General features: G+C 42.0%; 4 protein-coding genes across 4 annotated transcripts; 3 read left to right on the forward strand and 1 right to left on the reverse strand.

Annotated features, from left to right (window-relative positions):
- Positions 1-803: 803 nt before the first annotated feature.
- On the forward strand, positions 804-5,081 carry EAF02_000909 (uncharacterized protein; the record flags this gene model as incomplete). The annotated part of the gene is made up of 9 exons (XM_038896957.1): positions 804-1,019; positions 1,066-2,546; positions 2,600-3,669; positions 3,739-3,942; positions 4,025-4,045; positions 4,110-4,239; positions 4,294-4,342; positions 4,392-4,643; positions 4,806-5,081. 9 exons carry the CDS (start codon positions 804-806, stop codon positions 5,079-5,081), a joined length of 3,699 nt encoding a protein of 1,232 aa, XP_038763816.1.
- A 381-nt stretch (positions 5,082-5,462) lies between these two features.
- Positions 5,463-6,116, forward strand: EAF02_000910 (uncharacterized protein; the record flags this gene model as incomplete). Its single annotated transcript, XM_038896958.1, has 2 exons — positions 5,463-5,931; positions 6,004-6,116. The coding sequence occupies 2 exons, from the start codon at positions 5,463-5,465 to the stop codon at positions 6,114-6,116; spliced, it is 582 nt and encodes a 193-aa protein (XP_038763817.1).
- A 4,120-nt stretch (positions 6,117-10,236) lies between these two features.
- On the forward strand, positions 10,237-13,663 carry EAF02_000911 (uncharacterized protein). The gene is made up of 2 exons (XM_038896959.1): positions 10,237-12,631; positions 12,700-13,663. The coding sequence occupies exons 1-2, from the start codon at positions 10,940-10,942 to the stop codon at positions 13,177-13,179; spliced, it is 2,172 nt and encodes a 723-aa protein (XP_038763818.1). The 5' UTR covers positions 10,237-10,939; the 3' UTR covers positions 13,180-13,663.
- Positions 13,664-15,542: 1,879 nt separating this feature from the next.
- On the reverse strand, positions 15,543-18,762 carry EAF02_000912 (uncharacterized protein). Its single transcript, XM_038896960.1, has 2 exons — positions 18,322-18,762; positions 15,543-18,235 (listed from the first exon to the last, which is right to left on the reverse strand). The coding sequence occupies exons 1-2, from the start codon at positions 18,461-18,463 to the stop codon at positions 16,344-16,346; spliced, it is 2,034 nt and encodes a 677-aa protein (XP_038763819.1). The 5' UTR covers positions 18,464-18,762; the 3' UTR covers positions 15,543-16,343.
- Positions 18,763-19,683: the final 921 nt, after the last annotated feature.

Below are 19,683 nucleotides of genomic sequence, written 5' to 3' on the forward strand. Positions count from 1 at the left end.
ATTTGAATTCTCTATACACTCAACCTTTGGAAAGCCATCAAAGTTCCAACTGGGTCCACGAATCAAAAGCTATTAATTGGCAGCCTACCCACCAGATCATCAAGTAAAAACTCGGAGCAAATTTACAATATAATCAACATTAAGTTCCGAAAAGTTCTCTATATAGAAAACGGGTCCGTACATTCGGTAAAAGGATTGCATCGTACATTCCTTCGAGTCATGTAACATTGGTGAAGGGAAATTTCCGTATCGTGGCCAGGTTCAGCCTTGCTGGTATGGGATACACGTTCCAGCATGGATAGAACGATCATACATACTATGGTTTCTGAATATCTTCACTTCCCAAAACTGAGAATCCGTTGGCACTTTGATACAGTAAGTATATTCAAGTAAGAAACGATAATCTTTGGGAGATTCCTTCTTGAATTTCTCCTCTAGTTAGCGATTGCCTGGATCTCATTACTATGATCGGAACTGTATAACTCTCTGTCAGTAACATTCACAAACTGTGCCTCAGAAGTATAATACTCACGTCGTGTCGTAGGATTCTCAATGATTCCTCTTCTCATCCATCCCGTTAGATTCTGGAGCATCATTTCGGCAATGGAAAATCATATCGTCTATCTAAGGGGTATCCAAAAACTCACACTCTCAGGTATCGCATATATAGAGATGTGATAATACCTGTCATTCCATTTCGTAAATCATTCTCATTCTTTTCTTAGATTTCTTTTCTCGAAATTTCTTTCATTGGTATTCCCAGTCATTCCTTTCTGGTGTCAATATCACATTCAGTCTTTACCATGTCTCCTCTCAATTTGGTTCTCAGAACCGCTTTCATTATTTCTTGTATATCGACTTCTTTTGCTGCAGTCTGCAATGACCAAACTCGAGCTTTTGGGGATCCCTCTGGAGAGGAATTAGCTGCATTCCTCAATTCTGAAGATCAGATCTCCCTGTTTTGTTCGGTGGATGTATCAGGGAAGACTTCAGGGAGTGTTAACTTCTCAGACTTCCAGGTAAGACACCTAAGAAAGATTCAATTCGACATACTAATTGAGGTAGATCTCTTTTGAGCGCAGTGATACCTCCAGTTCAACCTTGGAGCATTGTACGGAAGCACTCCTTGATATCATATCCCAGTGCATTGAGCCTTCCGATCCAGGAACTTATGGAGGAAGCTCAACATTTGAAAATGGAGAAACATACACCATCAGCAACGACTTGTATCCTCAAGCACCCATTGTCTCCATAAATCTAAAGAACCGAGCAGTGGAGGATGCCGCCAAACCGAAGCCTCCTAAAGTCACAACGAAATCAACTCCCAAAACAACTCGAACCAAAACATCTGTAGCACAAGCAACCACTAGTCCAAAAACCACAGCAACTACTCCAAAGCCAACTCCGACTTCTGTGACTACGAGTCCGAAGACCACACAAACTACCCCTACTACATCTAAATCATCGACTACCAAGACGAGTTTATCTTTAGAAACTCCGAAAACGATAGCAACTTCCACTAGTTCCAAAACTACACAGACAATTCCCACTTCTTCGAAATCCTCCACATCCACATCTACCATCAAGACAAGTGTAGCTTCTGAGACTCCCAAAACAACATCTTCAGCCACTACTTCAAAATCTACCGATTCCAGTAGTCTCTCAACAAAAAGCTCTTCCATGACCAGCCTAACCAGTCTATCTTCCCAAACCCCCAAGACAACTTCCATAACCACGACTTCAAAATCTCAAGTAACCACCTCAATAACATCCCAATCATCGACTTTGAACACGAGTCCATCCCCTGCAACTCCCAAAACAACTTCGGTAGCCACCATTTCGCAATCCACAGAACTCCTACCTCCAACTTCAAAGTCCACAACTTCTAGTATCATCTCCTCGAAGATTTCTTCCCCCAGCAGTCTCTCCTCAAGTCAAACTTCAACAAAGAAAAGTGGTACTAGCACTAGCACTACTTCCATCTCCTCAACCAAAGGTTCTTCCGCCATCACACCCGACGCTTCCACCTCAACCAAACCATCTCCAAGTACCATCCCATCTTCCCTCTCAACCACTCAACTCTCCACTTCAAGCCTGGAGGTATCTTCCCACATCCCCGAGCTAACTAGCACGTCTTCACAATCCACCCCCACAAAATCCGTTTCACTGGAAACTTCCTCGCAGAAAAGTACATCACAAACCGATCATTCATCTAGCAGCAGTATCCATACTTCTAATCTCTCATCCACCAGTTCCCTCTCAAGCGGAACAAAAATCCCCACTTCCACATCCCTTCCTTCCACATCCAATACCCTCAAACCGACTCCCTCCTCACCTCCAGAATCCCTCCCCGCAACCAAATCAAGCATATCCCCCGAGTCCAGCGAAACAACCCCGCAACGATCTCAGATTTCCCAAGCAGTGCAGATATCCATTCCTCCTCCTCCTCCTCCACCACCACCTCCACAAAAACATCTTCCATTTCTTCCCTCTCTTCCAATTCAATCCCCGAAATCACACCCGGACCCACAATTTCCAGTTCTTCAGTCACTACCTCTTTGGTTTTTGGCGAATCAACTAATTCCGCTGCACATTCTAGTAGTACTATCGAGAGTAATACAATTCCCTCACCAATAACCACCTCCAGAATTTCAAGTCAATCATTAGCGTCTTCTTCAATCCCCGAAATCACACCTTCTTCATCTACTTCGAGTGTTGCTTCTGGATTCGTCCCATCTACTTCAGTCCCCGAATCAACTTCGCAAGCAACCTCTCCCAAAACTCATATATCTTCCGGACAATCAGAAATTATTCCTTCCCCTTCTTCCTCCACCCCCACATCTCAAATAATCTCTACCGGATCCCTCACATCTTCCATCCAGCCCGAAATCACACCGCCTTCCTCGGAATCTTCGGTTTCCAGATCCATCTCTTCAAGTATTATCTCCGAGGCGATCCCTAAAAGTACTTCCACCGGATCCCTCACATCTTCCACCAAACCTGAAATCACACCTTCCCCCTCCAACCCATCATCTTCCGAAGCTACTCCTTCATCTCCCATCTCCGAAGCAATCCCTCAAACCCTTTCAACCAGCTCCCTAACATCTTCCACCCAACTCGAAATTACACCTGCTCCTTCCAGCCTCTCCACCCCCGATCTTAATCCATCAACTTCAGAAACCGAATTCACTTCGCAGGCCATTTCCACAGGATCTCTTCCCTCATCCGTAGAGCCTCAAATTACTCCATCCCCATCTCCATCTCCATCTGAGCCATCCGAACCAGTGGAAACCTCCGAACAAACCGAATCACCCAATCCCATCGAAACATCCCAGCCCGAAACTCCAGAAAGTAATCCAACCGAAACTGCCATTCCCTCCTCAACCTCATCTCCCTCATCCACATCAATCATTTCATCTGCCGCTTGTACAGCCACCACAGGAGGAAATTGCTCTACATGTTATCAATACTCTGGTTCTGGCGATATCTCGCCTTCTCTCTCCAACGATACTACTTTGCAATCTCGCAAACTGCCACAATCGATTGCTGGTCGTATATCTACTACCAATCTACACTCAAAGATATCCAAACGAGTCACCGGATCATTTACTTCGTTTGACGCTGCCACTTCGTGTGTTTTTGGCTCGGTGGATGTTCCTTCTATTCCTGGTTTGTATACAACTCGTGAAAACCACGAATAATCCAAAAATTGTAATTTAACTAACCTAATATATGAAGATGCATCTACTCTAGTCAGCAAAGCAGGTACTCAAACAGAATACTGGTATATTTTGCAAGATACTCCCGTGAACGCAACGACCTGTCCCGCACTTGGCTTTACAAAAGTTACCGATGCAGCGCTTGCTTCTCAATTGATAAATTCAAATGCGGTTGGGTATACAAAGGCTGGATCAGGAATTGATTGGAAAGCGAATGCTCCTAGTAAGTCTCTATCTCGAACGGATAGTCAGCTCTTACAAATAGTGGACTGGCATGCTGTAACTTTTGACTAACAAATCTTTAGCCGTTGGCGTAGATAGTATTTGTAAGTATCGAGTCTCTATTTTAAAAGTAGTATGAGAGCACCAGACTAATGTCATTATATATAGATGAATCAACAATTCTACAAGGCTTCTTCGCAAGTAGAGTTAACAACAGCAACTGTGCAGCTTTCAAGGCTATTTTTGATCAGCCAGATACTGTCAATGCAGGAAAATCTAGGCTACAGACGATTTGGAAGTAAGTCTACAGATGACCTCCTCAAATATCCACGGATTTCTAATATAAATATAGTGCACTTCCTAGTGATACCAATCCCGACTATGCTGGAATAGATCAAAAGGTATTTTCTGCCCCAAAGATCATAAGATATACAACTAACAAACGGGAAGATAAGCACCGTCAAAGCACAAGCTTTCACAGGTGAATTGCAACAAAGTTATACCAGCAACGATGAGAAGTTAGCATATATTTCCGAATTAGCCGTGGCAATGGCCATAACCAACGATGATGCCATTGCGAATCTTTTTCGAAGCACCAATCTCCGTATTTACAAGGCACTACTTGCTATCGATGCGGTTATTGGTGCTGATGCGGGTATTGGAGCTACCAATAGTACCACCACGAATGGTATCAAAGCAGACGTAAGTACTACCTACTATCTCTCTGCACACCATTGTATCATATGCCCTGTCTTTGATTGATACGAGGACATTAAGAAAGTCCATAATCGATTACTCCACCAATAGTATCTCATGATTTCTCCTTTCAACTTCAAGAGAAAAGCTAACACTCCTCTTTCTCAGTGGGCATCAACCTACCGAACCTACCGAACCTACCGAACCTACCTCACGAGCCTCCTAACTACCCGCTCCTCGGCCATCCTCTCCCAAGTCTCTAGCTACCTTGATAATGATCTTGGACCTGCCGCCAGAAATGATAACGTTACACTTTCAGATGGAACGGTATCGGCAACTGAAAATTCCATTGGAAAGGGTGTTGACGCTTTACTAAATGCGTATCCTCTGGCTACTGCTTTTACATTTAACCAGGCCAAATTATTAGGATTTCCTAGTGTGTAGGTAAAGTTTGTAGGATGAATTTGAAAGGGAAGACTAAAAGAGGATAGAGGAGGTTTGTTAAGAATGGTAGCTTGATGATGGTGTATGTTTGATTTTGAAGTTGGAGGATCGTTATTTTGAGTGATTGAGTTAGTTGTTTTCTTCGCCATTTGTAAAATATTATTATTTTCTTTTTTTCATGTTTTGTATTCGATTCTTCAATGTAAATACGAAATACCAATGATGACTTCAGCACGGAACTAATAAGCCAAGGCTACCTGACTAGCCTTGATACGCATGGACCATACAAGGCTGACCAAACTCCCCTCCACCAAAGCTCCCACTCTGACTCTCCATCGCAACTGCGATCACATCACATCACAACTCAATCCGCAACTCAACATGAGCACTCTTCAAAATCAAAGTTCTGCCACATCTGCCAAAACCTTTAAATTTCCCCGCGAACATTCTTTTCCTCCTTTCTTCACCCTCCAACCTACCTCTTCGACTCTCCATGCGCAACTTCGCAAATGGAGCGATTTAATCCTTTCCTATTTTGCGTTTCATCGATTGTTTCGTCTTACGGTTTCTACGTTGTTATCTTCCGAGTTATTTAGAAATGAGAGGATTAATAGGAGATTGGATGAAGAGGGGTTGAGAGAGGTATTGGAGTTTATGAGAAAGGAGGGGAGAGTGGAGTGGATTGGCGGAGGGGGGAATGGGAAAGTAGGTGGAGATATATGTTGGGTATGGTGGAGGAAGGTAGATGAATGGGCGAGGGTTATTGAGGAGTGGGTTGACGAGACGGGGCAGAGAGGGAGTGTGTTGACACTTTATGAGTTGGTTGAGGGAGAGGGAGGTAGGGGTGCTGGTATGTTATTTATTTTGTCTTCTGGTTATCTGGGTTTGAAGAAGAGTATGCTAACAGATGGATTGGCAATAGAATTCCACGGTCTAGATACGGAGATATTACAAAAAGCATTGGCGATACTGGTGAAGAAGGGAAAAGCTCAAGTTTTCGGACAGGAAGATCAACAGGGTGTAAAATTCTTTTGAGCCATGGGAACTTTCCAGAATACATACAAGGTTAAGATCCAAAGTCTTATACCATCCATGCGTTGCGGGACGATTGAAATAAGTGTCGAGGATTGATAAATCCGTTGGAGGGGAGCATTCCGCATTTGAATTCGCATAAGGAGGGAGGAACTCTTTCACTGAAGCTTCGTTCCCCTTTTGAATCTTCAATAGGCCTCCACCGAACTTTGCCCGCACCAGTATTATTAGTCAATACTTGAGCACACCCAGCCCAAGATCCTTTCCATGCCTGTCTTCCAGAAAACCCTTTAATCGAGAAACATACAGGAGGTCACAACTTTAATCATGGTACACACACTTAACAGTGCGTACCTAGGTAGTCTCACAAGAAAGTAACCAGAGTCAAAACGACTCTTTCGGGAGCAAGGTCGATGCAAAGATCACAATGCGAACCAAGCTACATGTAGCCAGAAACTCGAAAGGAAATTTGGACGCCATAGCTAATTCGTAGCTGTTGGGCCTAGACCTAACGAATGAAGAAAAAAATCCTGTCCCGCGTTACCGTGTATCGTCTTTTCCCGCTGTCTCCGGGGGACGTACCGAAATTAGATGGAGAATAATATTTGTCCTTCAGCTGGCCTGGGTAGATTGCTAGCACGCATGGAGACTAGCACCATCGAGTCTCATCGACCATCCCTTTTTCTTAGCAATAGATTTATGTTTGATCTGCGAGATTTTCTGATGGTACTTGGAAGTACTGGAGCCTTTGTTTTTGTTTTTCAAGATGGAAATTGGAGGGATGATTAGTGGGTGGAATGAATAGGTGGGTGGGTTATTGGGGGAAATATTGGGGTTTGTTCGTTTTTTGGTATATAATTGTATAAGAGATATATATATATATATATACATATACCTAGGTAGGTACATACAGAAGTCGAAAGTAGATAGGGAGGTACTGGTCTGGTGGTATGAGATTAGAATCCCCAGCCAGGAAAGCTCTACCATAGCATGGAATGAAAAAATATAAAGTTGCTCACGTAAGAGTTGATTCCATACATGTCATACCGATCATATCGTACATATCTTACATACCTGGCATATTGTATACGCGCGTATATATACGGCGTATTTTCACTCTAGATAGCCTATAGGAATATCGTACTAGTAATTATTTCATGGATGGTCGAATTGTCGAATCATGGCATCGTCGAATCATGGAAGAGGGTCATTGAGTGTAGTGTGTGACGGTCGACTGGCTGGCAAGCTCCTTCCTTGTTGGAAGGGATGGGGAATACACGGTTTTCGTGTATTGTACTCGTAGGTAGGTAATGTAATATAGTATAATTTGAGGTGATGGGATAGTGATGGGATGTGATGTGGTGAGTTTATTAGTGTGAGTTGAGTTTGAGTTACCTAGTAAGTTAAGTCATATTGGCTGGATGTTATTTGATGGATGATGATGATGGATGGATGGATGATGGATGGATGGATGATGGATGGATGATGGATGATGGAATGATAGATATGGGATGTTTATTTTTGAATGAACTTTATTTCTTGAATTGAACTTTGTTTGGATGAATGAATGAACGAATGAATGGTTCCCCGCTTATGTGTTTATGTGGTGTGTTTATGTGTATGTGCGTTGATGTGTGGAGAGGAGAGGAGAGGAAAGGAGAAGGCGAGGGGAGGTTCTAGCCGGAGGTGATGGGAGGGATGAGATGGGATGGATGATTGGTGAGGTAAGTGGCTTATGAGGATTACGTAGGTGGTTGATGGGTGGGTGGATGGGTGGATGGTGTGGATGGGTAGCTAGTAGGTGGATAGGTAGAGAGATAGAGAGATAGAGAGATAGAGAGATAGAGAGATAGAGAGATAGAGAGGTAGAGAGGTAGAGAGGATTAAGGTGTTTTGGCTTTTGGCTTTCGGATTGAATGGAGAGCTTGGAGATGGGAGATGGAAGATGGGAGATGGGAGAATAGAATTGTATTTGGGTATTCGTGTAGGTAGGGAGGGTATTGAGAGTGGAAATTCAGGGAAAGAGATGGATTGATAGGTAGATAGATAGATAGATAGTAGATTTATAATAAATAGACTCCAAGTAGTATGTATGTATATATGTCGGTTATTAGTATGTATGGTACATATTCCTAAGTACCAAGTACCAACAGCCAAAACAGTGGATTTGAATCTGGAATTGAATCTAGAATTTGATTTTGAATTTGATTTAGAATTTGATTTGATTTGATTTGATTTGATTTGAAAGCCATCATCCCATCCCATCCTAACCATGGATTTACTTGATTCGACCTGACGAATGAGAAGTGTAGCGTCCCTGAATTTATCTCCGAGGTGTAACCTTTTTTAATATATTTATATTGCGATTATGATTACCTAGGTACGTATGATTACTCGGTAAAGGGTGGTTTGGTTGTGACGGTTTTTCTACTGTATCCGTACTGTCAGTTCTCTTCGTTTTCCCCTTCTCTTTCTCTTCTGTCTATGGAGTTGGTAGGTAGGTAGGTATCGGATGGATTGGTTATTGGGAATGCTGAGGTGGAAAGTTGAGGTTGGGTGGATGGCGGATGGGAGATGGGAGATGGTAGATGGTAGATACTGGATACAGAAACTAGATATTTACTTGATAAATAATAGTATATACTTTCCCTGATAAATCCATCAGCATTAGTTAACTCCTATATAGTTAATTAGTTCTCCAATAGTTGATTAGTTGTACGATGAAAATACTCGCTGCCTTGGAAAGTTGCATCTCATTGCTCATTGCATGCAAAACAAGTTGAGCCGTCCGTCATCATTAATTAAAGATCCGAGTTGTCATAATGCATACATACATACATACACTTCGATGGGCCTATGTCTATTCTCGATTCCTCCCTCATCCAATGTTGTATTCACCGCTATTAGATGTGTTTGATCTCTTATCTCTCCATGAACTACTAGCGACGAACTACCGACTAGTTGCTCCTTCATTGATAGAACGGGTTCCAAACTTCTATACTTCTAAACTTAATTCTTGAGAGATCGGTAGCAACGGGAACGATAGACTGGTTTACTTGCGGTGGAATCTCTGGCTTTTGGGTTGGGATAGTACACTTCACTGGTGAGATGATGATGATCGTCAACTAAGAGGGTGTATGTGTAGATGCAATGGACGGAGATGGAGATAAGAAATGTTTCATGAGGAGGAGAGAGATCGATTCGATTGAAGTATAAACTTTTATATTTGACTTCCTTCACTTCCTTGACTTCCTTGATTGACTACCTTGACTACTTTGACTACTTAACCCTATCTATCTGTCTTTCTTTATACTATTGAATATCTTTTATATTCAGATTGCAGATACTACCTAGTACTCATATACTCCTATACTCACATACTCATCATTTATATATATATGTATATATATGTATATATGAATCCATAAACATATTCTATTCTTATATACACATTCATATATACACTCATATACATACTCATATACATACTCATATATATAAAACACATACATACCATCTCTTCCAAATATATCAGAATCATGGGAGGGAGTAGTATCCCCAGTTTGTTCGAATCTTTCTTCCACGAGTCCACCAGTCTATGAATCGATGAGATGAGTCCACGACCCACCGATTGCTAAATGAAGCATTTGAAATGATCCACCGAATATCATCATTAAAAGTTAAAAGATCAACTTAATCCTTACAGACTTGAGGTCGCGACCGACTTCTCGAAATTCTCTGACCCTTGTTCATTACGAAAGTGGGAAATCATACTTGAGGGCTTCTTTTTGGTTGTTGCTGTTGTAAATATTATTATTGTTATTGTTATTACTATTACTATTATTATTATTATTATTATTGTTACTATTACTATCATTATCATTTCTTCGCAGTTGCTGTTTGTGGATTCTTGACATTGAATCTTCTTTACAAGTTATTACTTTTTTTTAACTTCAGAATTCACTTCAAACACGACTTTTACACTTCATATCACCACTTCTCCAATTCATTCTATCGAAAAAGTTGGCTCCAAAGCATCTCATCTCATCCATCCATCAATCCAACACTTTCCATTATACACCCACCAGCTTTGCTTGCTTCACACTCTTTCTCTCTCTCTTTCTTCTTTCTTTTCTTTCTTCTTTCCTTCCTTCCTTATCTAGAAACGAATTCATTACGGAGTACGAACCCATAAAATATATCTCTTCCCTCCCCCTCACCGAAGACGAGCGAAAACAAAATATCTTTTTTCATTCGAGAATAAACTCGACCCGACAGCTTCTACAGCAGCAACACTCTTTTCAATCCAATACCGGTACATCAACATCAACAAATAATATCAATTTCATTTTCACTACCTCCATCACCACCTGGACGACAAATTCCATTCATTACAATCGTTAATTTCTAAAAAGGCTTTATTTATTTCCTAGCTTTTGTTACTCTCGTTCAATCGATCAGTCAATCAATCAATCAATCAATCAATCAAGCTTTCAAAAAGCTCTTGTTCTACTTCAATTCAAGCCAATTCACTTCTCCATCCAATTCCACGTCGATAAATCACAAGATTCGAATTTAAATCAATTTCCATTCCTTCCTTACTTCCTTCGGAACAAGCCTCAAAACCCGACAATCCATAAATACCTACATAGCATAACATAATCAGGGGGAGCAGGTATCATCTCATCTTTTCGAAACGGTAAATCATCATACCGCCTCCACCTCCTCCTCCCCCTCCACTTCATCCCGGCTTTCAATTCAATACCGCCAAAATAGCTACCTTACGAGAAAACCACTACCCTCAAATTCCATCTTTTGAAGATGCGATGATCTATTCAAATGATGCGGGTTATCCAACATCAATGCCTGGTTCACCCCCCGAGTTAACGGGATCGAAATCCTCGAAATCCTCCTCATTTCATTCCTCTTACCAATCCGATAACGATGAAATTCTTTCCGACGTCAATCATTTCGAAGAAATTGGACTCGACGACGAATCAAGAATTGACTTGGACATTGGGGAATTCGCCGTCAAAATGTCGACAAATCCATATTCCTCAACATTCACAACTGATTTGCGAAGTCAAGCAAAGCGACAACAACAACGAACTCCCATGTCTGCGACCCAAGGAAATACTAGAATTCCAAGAGATTTGACATCAACAACAAAAAGTCGTCAGGGTTATCCAACATTGAGGTCACAGATAAGAAATGCGGCATCGGATGGCTTGGCCATTGTGCCTGTACCCAGTTCATCAGCAAAAACCAGAAGAGGATTGAGTAGTCCCAGTGCACCTGTATTACCGACTACACTTACACGACAGCGAAGTTTGAGCCCGAATATTGGCGCAAGTCCAAGAAGTAGTATATCCGGAGCTTCCGCGAAAGGAAGAAGGGGCAGTTGGGTTTCGAATCGAGAACGAAAGACTATACAAGAGTTAGAAAAGGAATGTGATGAGGATGATGGAGATGATGTACCTGACGAATGTCTTCTGGAAAATGTGCCAATATCGCCGCGGCCTCCACAAGAACGAGCAAGTGCTGCACCATCAGCATCGACGAGTCCTGAGAGACCTGCGAAGGAGAAAACAAAGCCACTTGGAAATGGAACTTCTGCCAAACCGGCAGAACAGGGAGAACTTAGATCACCAAGAGCGATCATGACACGAGGAGTAACGACGGGACAATTTTCAACTAATCATTTTAATTCTAATAAACCTCGGGCAAAGAGTTGGAACGAAGCTTTGTCGGATTTGAGTGAAGAGGCAAAGGCTTTGACAGAAGCGTTGGAGGCACATGCGGAGGATGAAGAAAGAAGGGATTCCGATACTCATAATTACCATCGTTCAGCCAAGCCAACAAGAGTGAAATCATCATTCGCTGAATTGCCTCCATTACGAAGGACTGAACTGATGATTGATCCGCTACCTATATCAAAGGAGAAGGAAGCCGTTCTTTCGAGGACAAGACCATCATGGCTTCCGCCAAAGGATCCAGCTGAGGAAAGACGACATCTGAAAGAATATCAAAAGATGATGGCATCAGCAGAGAAAGTGGAACGTCAGAGAGAATCCGAAAAACGTAGCAAATCAACTTGCAGAGATGACACAGCAAGTTCTTTGTTACGGATTTGGGAAGAACATGTTTTACCCAACTGGGATGATGTGATAAGACAACGAAGAACGAGAGAATTATGGTGGAGAGGTATAGCGCCAAGAAGTCGTGGAGCCGTATGGTTAAGAGCGATTGGAAATCCCTTGGGTTTATCGGATTCATCATATACCGCTGCCCTTCGAAGAGCTCAAGCTTTAGAAACGACAATCAAGAGCGGTTCTCAATTAAGTGCAGAAGAGGAGAGGAAGAAAGGTTGGCTTGAACGTATTGAGAGAGATGTTAAGGAGACATATCCTGAATTACGGATATTTCAACCCGAGGGACCTTTGCATGTGGCATTAATGGATGTTCTCAAAGCTTATTCCATGTACAGGAGTGATGTGGGTTACGTACATGGAACAAGTGTAAGTAACAATTTTTTTTTTATCTCTCTACCTTTTTGCTTTAAAATGGAAAACTAATTCTTGAGTAGACAATCGCAGCCATACTTCTTCTCAACCTTCCCGATCCTTCCTCGTCTTTTCAAGCTCTCTCAAATATTCTCAATCGACCTCTTCCTCTCTCCTTCCATACCAATGACCCCGGCGCCATTTCTCGTGTTTATGACCTCTTCCTCGCCACCCTATCGCAAAAGTTTCCACGTCTTCATTCTCATCTCACATCAGAAGGATTAAACTTTAATCCAGATGTTTATCTTCGTGATACATTTGTATCTCTATTCACGAGCTCGATATCCTTTGATAATGCGAGTAGATTATGGGATGTAACAGTTTTTGAAGGCGATTCAGTATTGGTTAGAGCGGCGGTAGCACTTTTTGGATCTCTGGAAAGCAAACTTCATAGTGTTAGTAATGATGAAGAAATTTTGGAAGTTCTTCAAGGGGGGATTGGTGCTGAGGGAATGGGAGAAGAGGATTGGATTGCGGCTGTTAGAGGAGCTGGGAAGTCGTGAGATTATTTGTAGATGGATTGATGGGCAAAAGGAGTTTGGAGCGAGTTGATTGGGAATGAAAAGGCATTGCGAGGAAAAGATGGATGGATGAGAGGAATGTACAGTACCAGTCTAGTCGTCCTACATACAATTTCGTGTAGGTGTACAGTAGTTTAGATGGGGAAGCGATGATCAGACAATCAATCGATCGATCAATCAATCAACTTTTAAAGGATTTTATGTTTTCTGTTTTTGATGAGGTGAATAATTCAATTCTATCATTAAAAATGTGGTGTGTGTGTGTTTGATACGGCGGAGCGGACCCGATTCCTCGCGATCATGTCATGTCATGCCATGCCATGTTGATATCAGCTGATGTTTATGTACCTGGGTACCTAGTAGGTATCTGTAGGTATATCATATTGAATGTGTACGTGAGTGAGGATCGACGGGATGGATGGTGTGATTTCTTTCTCTCTTTCTCTCGTGATTTTCAGGAACGATCTAGTTAAGTAAGTGATAAGTGACGATGATTCGGGGGGGTTGAGGACGAAAAAGAAGAGAAGAGAAGGAAAAGGGAAAGGGGGGAGAGATTTGGTTTCCGATATTTACCGTGAGATGTGCAACAAAATGAAATGAAATTAATAGGGGGAGGTTGAATGGATGGATGGATGTTGAAGGGGAGGGAGGAATACTCCGAGGGAACTTTTCGGAAGGGGATGGATGGATGGATGGAATAGGGATGATTGAGCGATAGGAAGGAAGGAAAGGAAAGAGGTGGCGAGTGCGGGTGTGGGTGCGGGTGCGGAAGTTTGAGGAGGTAGGGAGGTAGAGAGGGAGGGAGGGGGGTTTGTAGATTGGATGTGAAATGAGGTGAGGTGAGGTGAGGTGAGGTGAGGTGAGCTTGAGGTTTGTTGATTTTGTGTGTGTATGTGAGTGGGAAATTTCTGAAGGAGATCTCGGAGTTGAGGGGGAGATTTTGATGCGGATTTTGATGTGGGATTTAATCCTAATATTTAATATTTAATTGAATTGAATTGAATTGAATAGTGTAATGTGATGTGATGTGATGTGATATAACGGAAATTTAAATTTTAATTCTCGAGGAAGATTGAAAGGGTGTTAGAATAGAGTATAGAGTATAAAGTATAGATAGAGTATAGAGTATAGAGTATAGAGTATAGAGTATACAGCTATACAGCTATATGAATTTAAATAGATTTCTATCTATCTAGATATCTATCTAGATATATAATTTTTTCTAACTTATTTTACGAGATAGGTAGATAGATATCTATAAATCATTATATTATTGAGTATTTACTTTCTTTTAGACTAGATATCTATTGCTTTCTTGTATAGTGTTTTATTTTATTTTTATATTTATATTTACTAGATACTTATTAGATAGGTAGGTATTTGTATAAATTTATAAATGAGAATAAGCTAGAAAGTATAACTCAAGTAAATCAACTCGATTATCGAATACTAGAAAGAAGCAAGGTTTGAAAGAGATTGTGTATTTATGACATGATATACATAGGTAATATATATATATATATGCATCCCGACGTATCTGCTTCCTCCATGTTCAGAAACGGATGGAGATGTAGATGTAGATGTAGATGCGGTCATTATATCACATCACATCAAGTTCATCAAATTAATGGGGTTTGTTAATCGCTAGACATGTGAAGAGTGCATTGCTGGGTTTTTTGTTCTGACTGTGGTTGATTTTGTGTAGTTTTGGAGTTTGTCTTGATTAACCTTACCTACTTAGGGGTTTTACTTACTCTACTTGTTTGTGAGAGATTGATTTGTGTGTATGTGTGTGGGTGATAGTTTGTAGAGATTTATATGTATATATTATGTATGTATGTATGTATGTATGTATGTGTATATATACATTCAGCCAACTACTGCGGATTTTCGATCGGTCGGTGGGAAGGATGTACTAAGTACTTATTTATGATTGAGGTTATTCGTCTGTAATTAATCGGGTGCTGGTTAGTTAGCCTTTGAAGGATACATGCATGCGCGGATAAGCTAGCTACTCTGGATTATCGATCGGTATGTGGGTGGGATATGATGTATTTATTGAAGAAGAGGGAGAGGAAAGACAAGAGAGGAAGAATTTAGAGGTATGGTTTGCTGGTCTGGTCCGGTGTGTTGGGGTCTTGGAGTCGAGGTAACATATATATCTATGATCGGTTTTTATCAAAGGAATATGTCAGAGAAGAGGAGAGAAAGAAGACAATGATAGATCTTTATAAGATTTCATATTTGGAAATAGCAGATAGCATGTTATGCTGTATATAGGTGAGTCACCGAATGCTGAAAAATATCACGGAAAAATATCACAGATATCATTCATCAAACTTCAATTTCAATATCTTTTAATATTTTGAATTCCTATTCCTTACTTATTCATCCACTCCAATTCCAATCCCAATCCCTAACAGGGGAGCAGCGTGAGCGCTCAACCCATATGCAAATACTATAATATGAACCCTATACAAATAATCCCAGAAGCATCTTCAATCCTCTCCTCCTTCCCCAAGATCCCCAGCTCTATAGCCTTCTTCTCATTCCCAAAAAGTTAGGATAATAATATACAAAAGTGTTCAACGAAAGTTAAGTAAACGGTGGTATGTAGGTTAAACAAAAAAACAAAAAACAAAACACACAAATGCCTCTAAACGCCTGCCTGCCTACTGACTGGTATTTCCTCCCTTACTCTCGTGATTCCAAACACATACATATATCTCTGATTCTCTCTTAATCTGCCGTAACGCCGTTGCTTGCCAATGAGAAAAATGAATGGGGTATGCCAAATGATAATGATAATGCAATCCATGGTATGCTTTCGAAACCCAAAAAAAACCTTCAGAATGAAAAATCTTCCTCGTCGTCATCTTGTCTTTTTCCTCGTTGATCTCAATGATTCTTAACTCTTTACACCATACACGTATCTCTCATTCTCATCTCATCTCGTAGCTCATAGTACTACATATCCATTAATCCTTCCATGTCTCATGAAAATCTCGCTTCGTCTGGGGTCTAGTAACTAGATGGGCTCAATGCCCGGCGTGATGATTCGATACAGTATCACTACTATATCATAGCACTGCAATATGAAGTTTTTCCATCTTCCATACCAGTGGAAGATATCCAAGTCAGGGTTTCTAAATCAACAAGAAATCCCAACCCTTCATCTGCATTATCTCTCTCCAGGAGACATAATGTGCTTCACCACCACCAGGACTGTATCTACCATCCACATGACTCCAGACTTCCTTAAGAAGAGTCGATACACGACCGAAACTTCCTTGGTTGGCGAAATCTCCAAGAGCAGCGAGACGCTCGGCAAAATGGTGACGGAAAGGAGAATGAGTAGTACTGACAGATCCTCCAATGAGATAAACCCATACGAGACTACGGTCATAGCCTCCGGGTCCAGCGGGGATGTATTCAAGTGCTTGTGTAAGTTTGTTAACCAACCCGACACAGCTATCTTGACTTGGGGAGAAGCCAGGAACGAGACTGCAGAGATAGATACGAGCTGCGAGACGGAAAGCTGCAGTCATATTCTTGCTCAATTGCTTGGGACTGAGAATACCATGAGCATTGAATGGAACACGGGGACCGGTTTCACCGATTTCCGTAAGTCCGATTTGATCGCCGAGAGCATGGACGTGTTGACAAAGCTGAATGTCATCCATGCCATCATTCTTGAGAGCTTCCAAACATGCGATTTCAGAAATGAGATACAAAACGCGATCTTCACAGCCCATGAGTTCTCTCAAGCCGAGAGATGAGTTGGTTTGCGACAAATGCTTTTCTCTGTATGTGTGAGCAAATGTGGGTGCACGGCCTTGAATGGTCGAACCGAGGATGTCGATCCAAGCCGTCAAAGTCATGTTGAAAGGCATCAGATCATGCGATTCGGTGACGAGACGTGGCAATTCGAGTTTTTGAACGAGAGAAATCGCAGCTTGGAAATGTTGATGCCATGGGATATCGGGGAGAGAGTCGTCGAATCGACCGACCGAGCATTGAAAGAAGATCATTCCCAATGTAGCTTCCAATATCGATACGTGATCAGTGTCGCGGTTGAGAGCTTCACAAAGTTCGGAGATGGTTGCATATCGGTGGCGCATGATATCGTTATCAATTTGTTCTCCTTGGATGTTCATGGTGGATTTGAAATGTTGAGCAGAAATGCTGAGACAGCAGTGTAGGTAACATTTGTTGCTTTGGAGTGCTGGGAGGATGTAATCTGTTCGTGCGGAACCATGTTGATTGCTTTCGAGAATTGGAAATATGGTAGGTAAAACATCTGAGACGAAATGGTCGAGAAGTCTTTGATCACCCTCATCCAATTCAATGGCAACTTGGCGGAATGATGAAGGTGGACCGTGGGAGAAATCGAAGAGGTTCATGTTCAATGCTTCCTCTGCTAATACTTCATGTCTTTCATTGTATACAGTATCCCACTCGTGATCAATTGGGAAGGATGGTAGCATCGATTCGGGTGGTGGTGGTGGATGGAACGTGCTAAAGGTAGAGATGGTTGATTCGCGGCGAGTAGGAACATCATTAACAAACATTTGTCGTTCTGTCTTTACATCAATCTCATAAGGTGAGTATTCAGGATAAATTGCGTATTGAGAATGCGATGAGTGCATTTGCGCATTGTAAGCCGTGTAATCGGCCATGGGAGGGGCATTGAAATCAAAGAGAGATAATTGAGAATCAATTGATGATGATCGATTGCGGTCTAAGGAGTCGGAGTATGTTGCAGAGGTAGGTAATGAGTGTGTAAGTCCAGGAGGGGTATCGATACTCGATGACATGACTTGTTGTGTTTGAGCTTGAGATGGTGCGGTTGTCTTTTCCGTGAGCTTCTTTCGCTTGATGATAGTCTTGATCAGCTCTTTTTGCTGGCGGCGCAACTCATTGTTTCCCCACCACGAAGGTCTCTTGTATTCACATCGTAAACCTAGATGCTTACAAGCACTGCAAGTTATGGCACCTTCATCACACTTCTTTCTTCTTAATCTACATGTGTAACAACCTTGATAGCTAAGGTCAGTATATAAAGTCGGACGATGAGAGATATCAAAGAATATCGAATTGAGATGAATTAAAGTCGAAACGAACCTGTCCTTGATCGTCTATGCATTTGCATCTTTCCTTTTGTAGCAGGAGCAGCTTTGGAAGCTTTTGGTTTGGGTTGAGCGACAGCCATGTTGACGTTCGTCGTTCTGATTGCTGATTGAGCGTTGGGGGGTTGTGGTGACATTTGTATTTGTACTGTACCAGCAGTAGATAATAGTGGGGGCGGCGAGAGTGTGAGTTCGGTTCGAAGTGCGTGATATTGCGATGAGAGACTGGGGTTAGTAGCGTAGGTGATTGGCGAGACCGGGGGGGACTGATAAAATTAATGAGTGTCGGTTCAAATCAAGTCCAGCTTGACCTTGAGTAAATGAGTGGGTTGTGCGGGTGGTAGATGTTGAATTAGGTAGAGACAACAATCTAACGACGACGATGCGGGGAGGGAGGGACTAAGAAATTGACCTTTTTGTTTCGATGTTCGAGAGCCTCAATGAAGAAAGTGAGGTAATGGTTGCATGTTCATGACCTATATATGAAGATGTCGAAAAGATGTACAATAATCATCTTCAGCCATGGGAAGAATTGGAAAATCTATTTCTGGATATCGAATGGAGTGATGCTATTTTTCCTGCATTCATCTACCTAGCTCATATTCCCGCCCACGAACGTACATGCACACGTGCGGCTACCAGTTGGTGCCCCTTTGGCCCTATGAGAAGACGATATCAACTAGGTCCGAATATAGGATACTTCCCATTGAGGAATGGTGGATGAAAGGTGGGTGCCGTTGTGCACTAGGCACATAGGATTAGACTAGGGAATATAAAAAGAAGGCTAGTCAAATAAAGTGGCCGCATCGCATGGGGGCAGGCATTCACGAACGAGCCTAAAGGAACATTAGGAAATATTATCCAACATGGCATTATGGATAACTTCAAAAATCATGATTGGTGAAGGTGATGATAATCCATGCATTGGGGTTAGTTCCACAAAATTCCGTATCCACCAAGACCCTAGTCATCGTTACTGCATTTGATCCCATCCTTCTCCGTGCCCCTTGTCCTTCTCTTTTCACCCCCCTTGTTAATGAAAACCTACCGCACTAAGCTTTTATGGGTCGGTTAAGGAACAGGTGTGGCTGGCCCAGTGGGGAAACTCAGCGGTAAAAGAAGGCGATTTTGTGCTATTTTCGCGAGGCGCCTCTTATGCAACCTACTCCAAGTCGGCCCCCCACCTATCTTTGCTCCCCTCTCCCTTGCCCTATTGCTCCCATTCCTGGTGTACTTGCTTGCTTGCATGTGTTTGTACTACGAATACCATTCAACTGGCACGATGGATCGATGGAACGATAACACATCGCATATCGTACAATAGCACATCGAACATAGCTGGCACCTACCCTAAGGA

The sequence above is a fragment of the Botrytis sinoallii genome (assembly GCF_014898435.1).
Source record: "Botrytis sinoallii strain Bc 23 chromosome Unknown BSIN_001, whole genome shotgun sequence".
NCBI classification, from domain to species: Eukaryota; Fungi; Ascomycota; class Leotiomycetes; order Helotiales; family Sclerotiniaceae; genus Botrytis; species Botrytis sinoallii.

What these genes read in the sequence shown, in the direction of transcription:
- EAF02_000911 (XM_038896959.1), top strand. Translation starts at nt 10,940, where the DNA reads ATGATCTATTCAAATGATGCGGGTTATCCAACATCAATGCCTGGTTCA. An exon ending in GTTACGTACATGGAACAAGT is followed by an intron (nt 12,632 to 12,699) that starts GTAAGTAACAAT and finishes ATTCTTGAGTAG; the next exon opens with ACAATCGCAGCCATACTTCT.
- EAF02_000912 (XM_038896960.1), bottom strand. Translation starts at nt 18,463, where the DNA reads ATGTCACCACAACCCCCCAACGCTCAATCAGCAATCAGAACGACGAAC. An exon ending in GCATAGACGATCAAGGACAG is followed by an intron (nt 18,236 to 18,321) that starts GTTCGTTTCGAC and finishes TTAGCTATCAAG; the next exon opens with GTTGTTACACATGTAGATTA.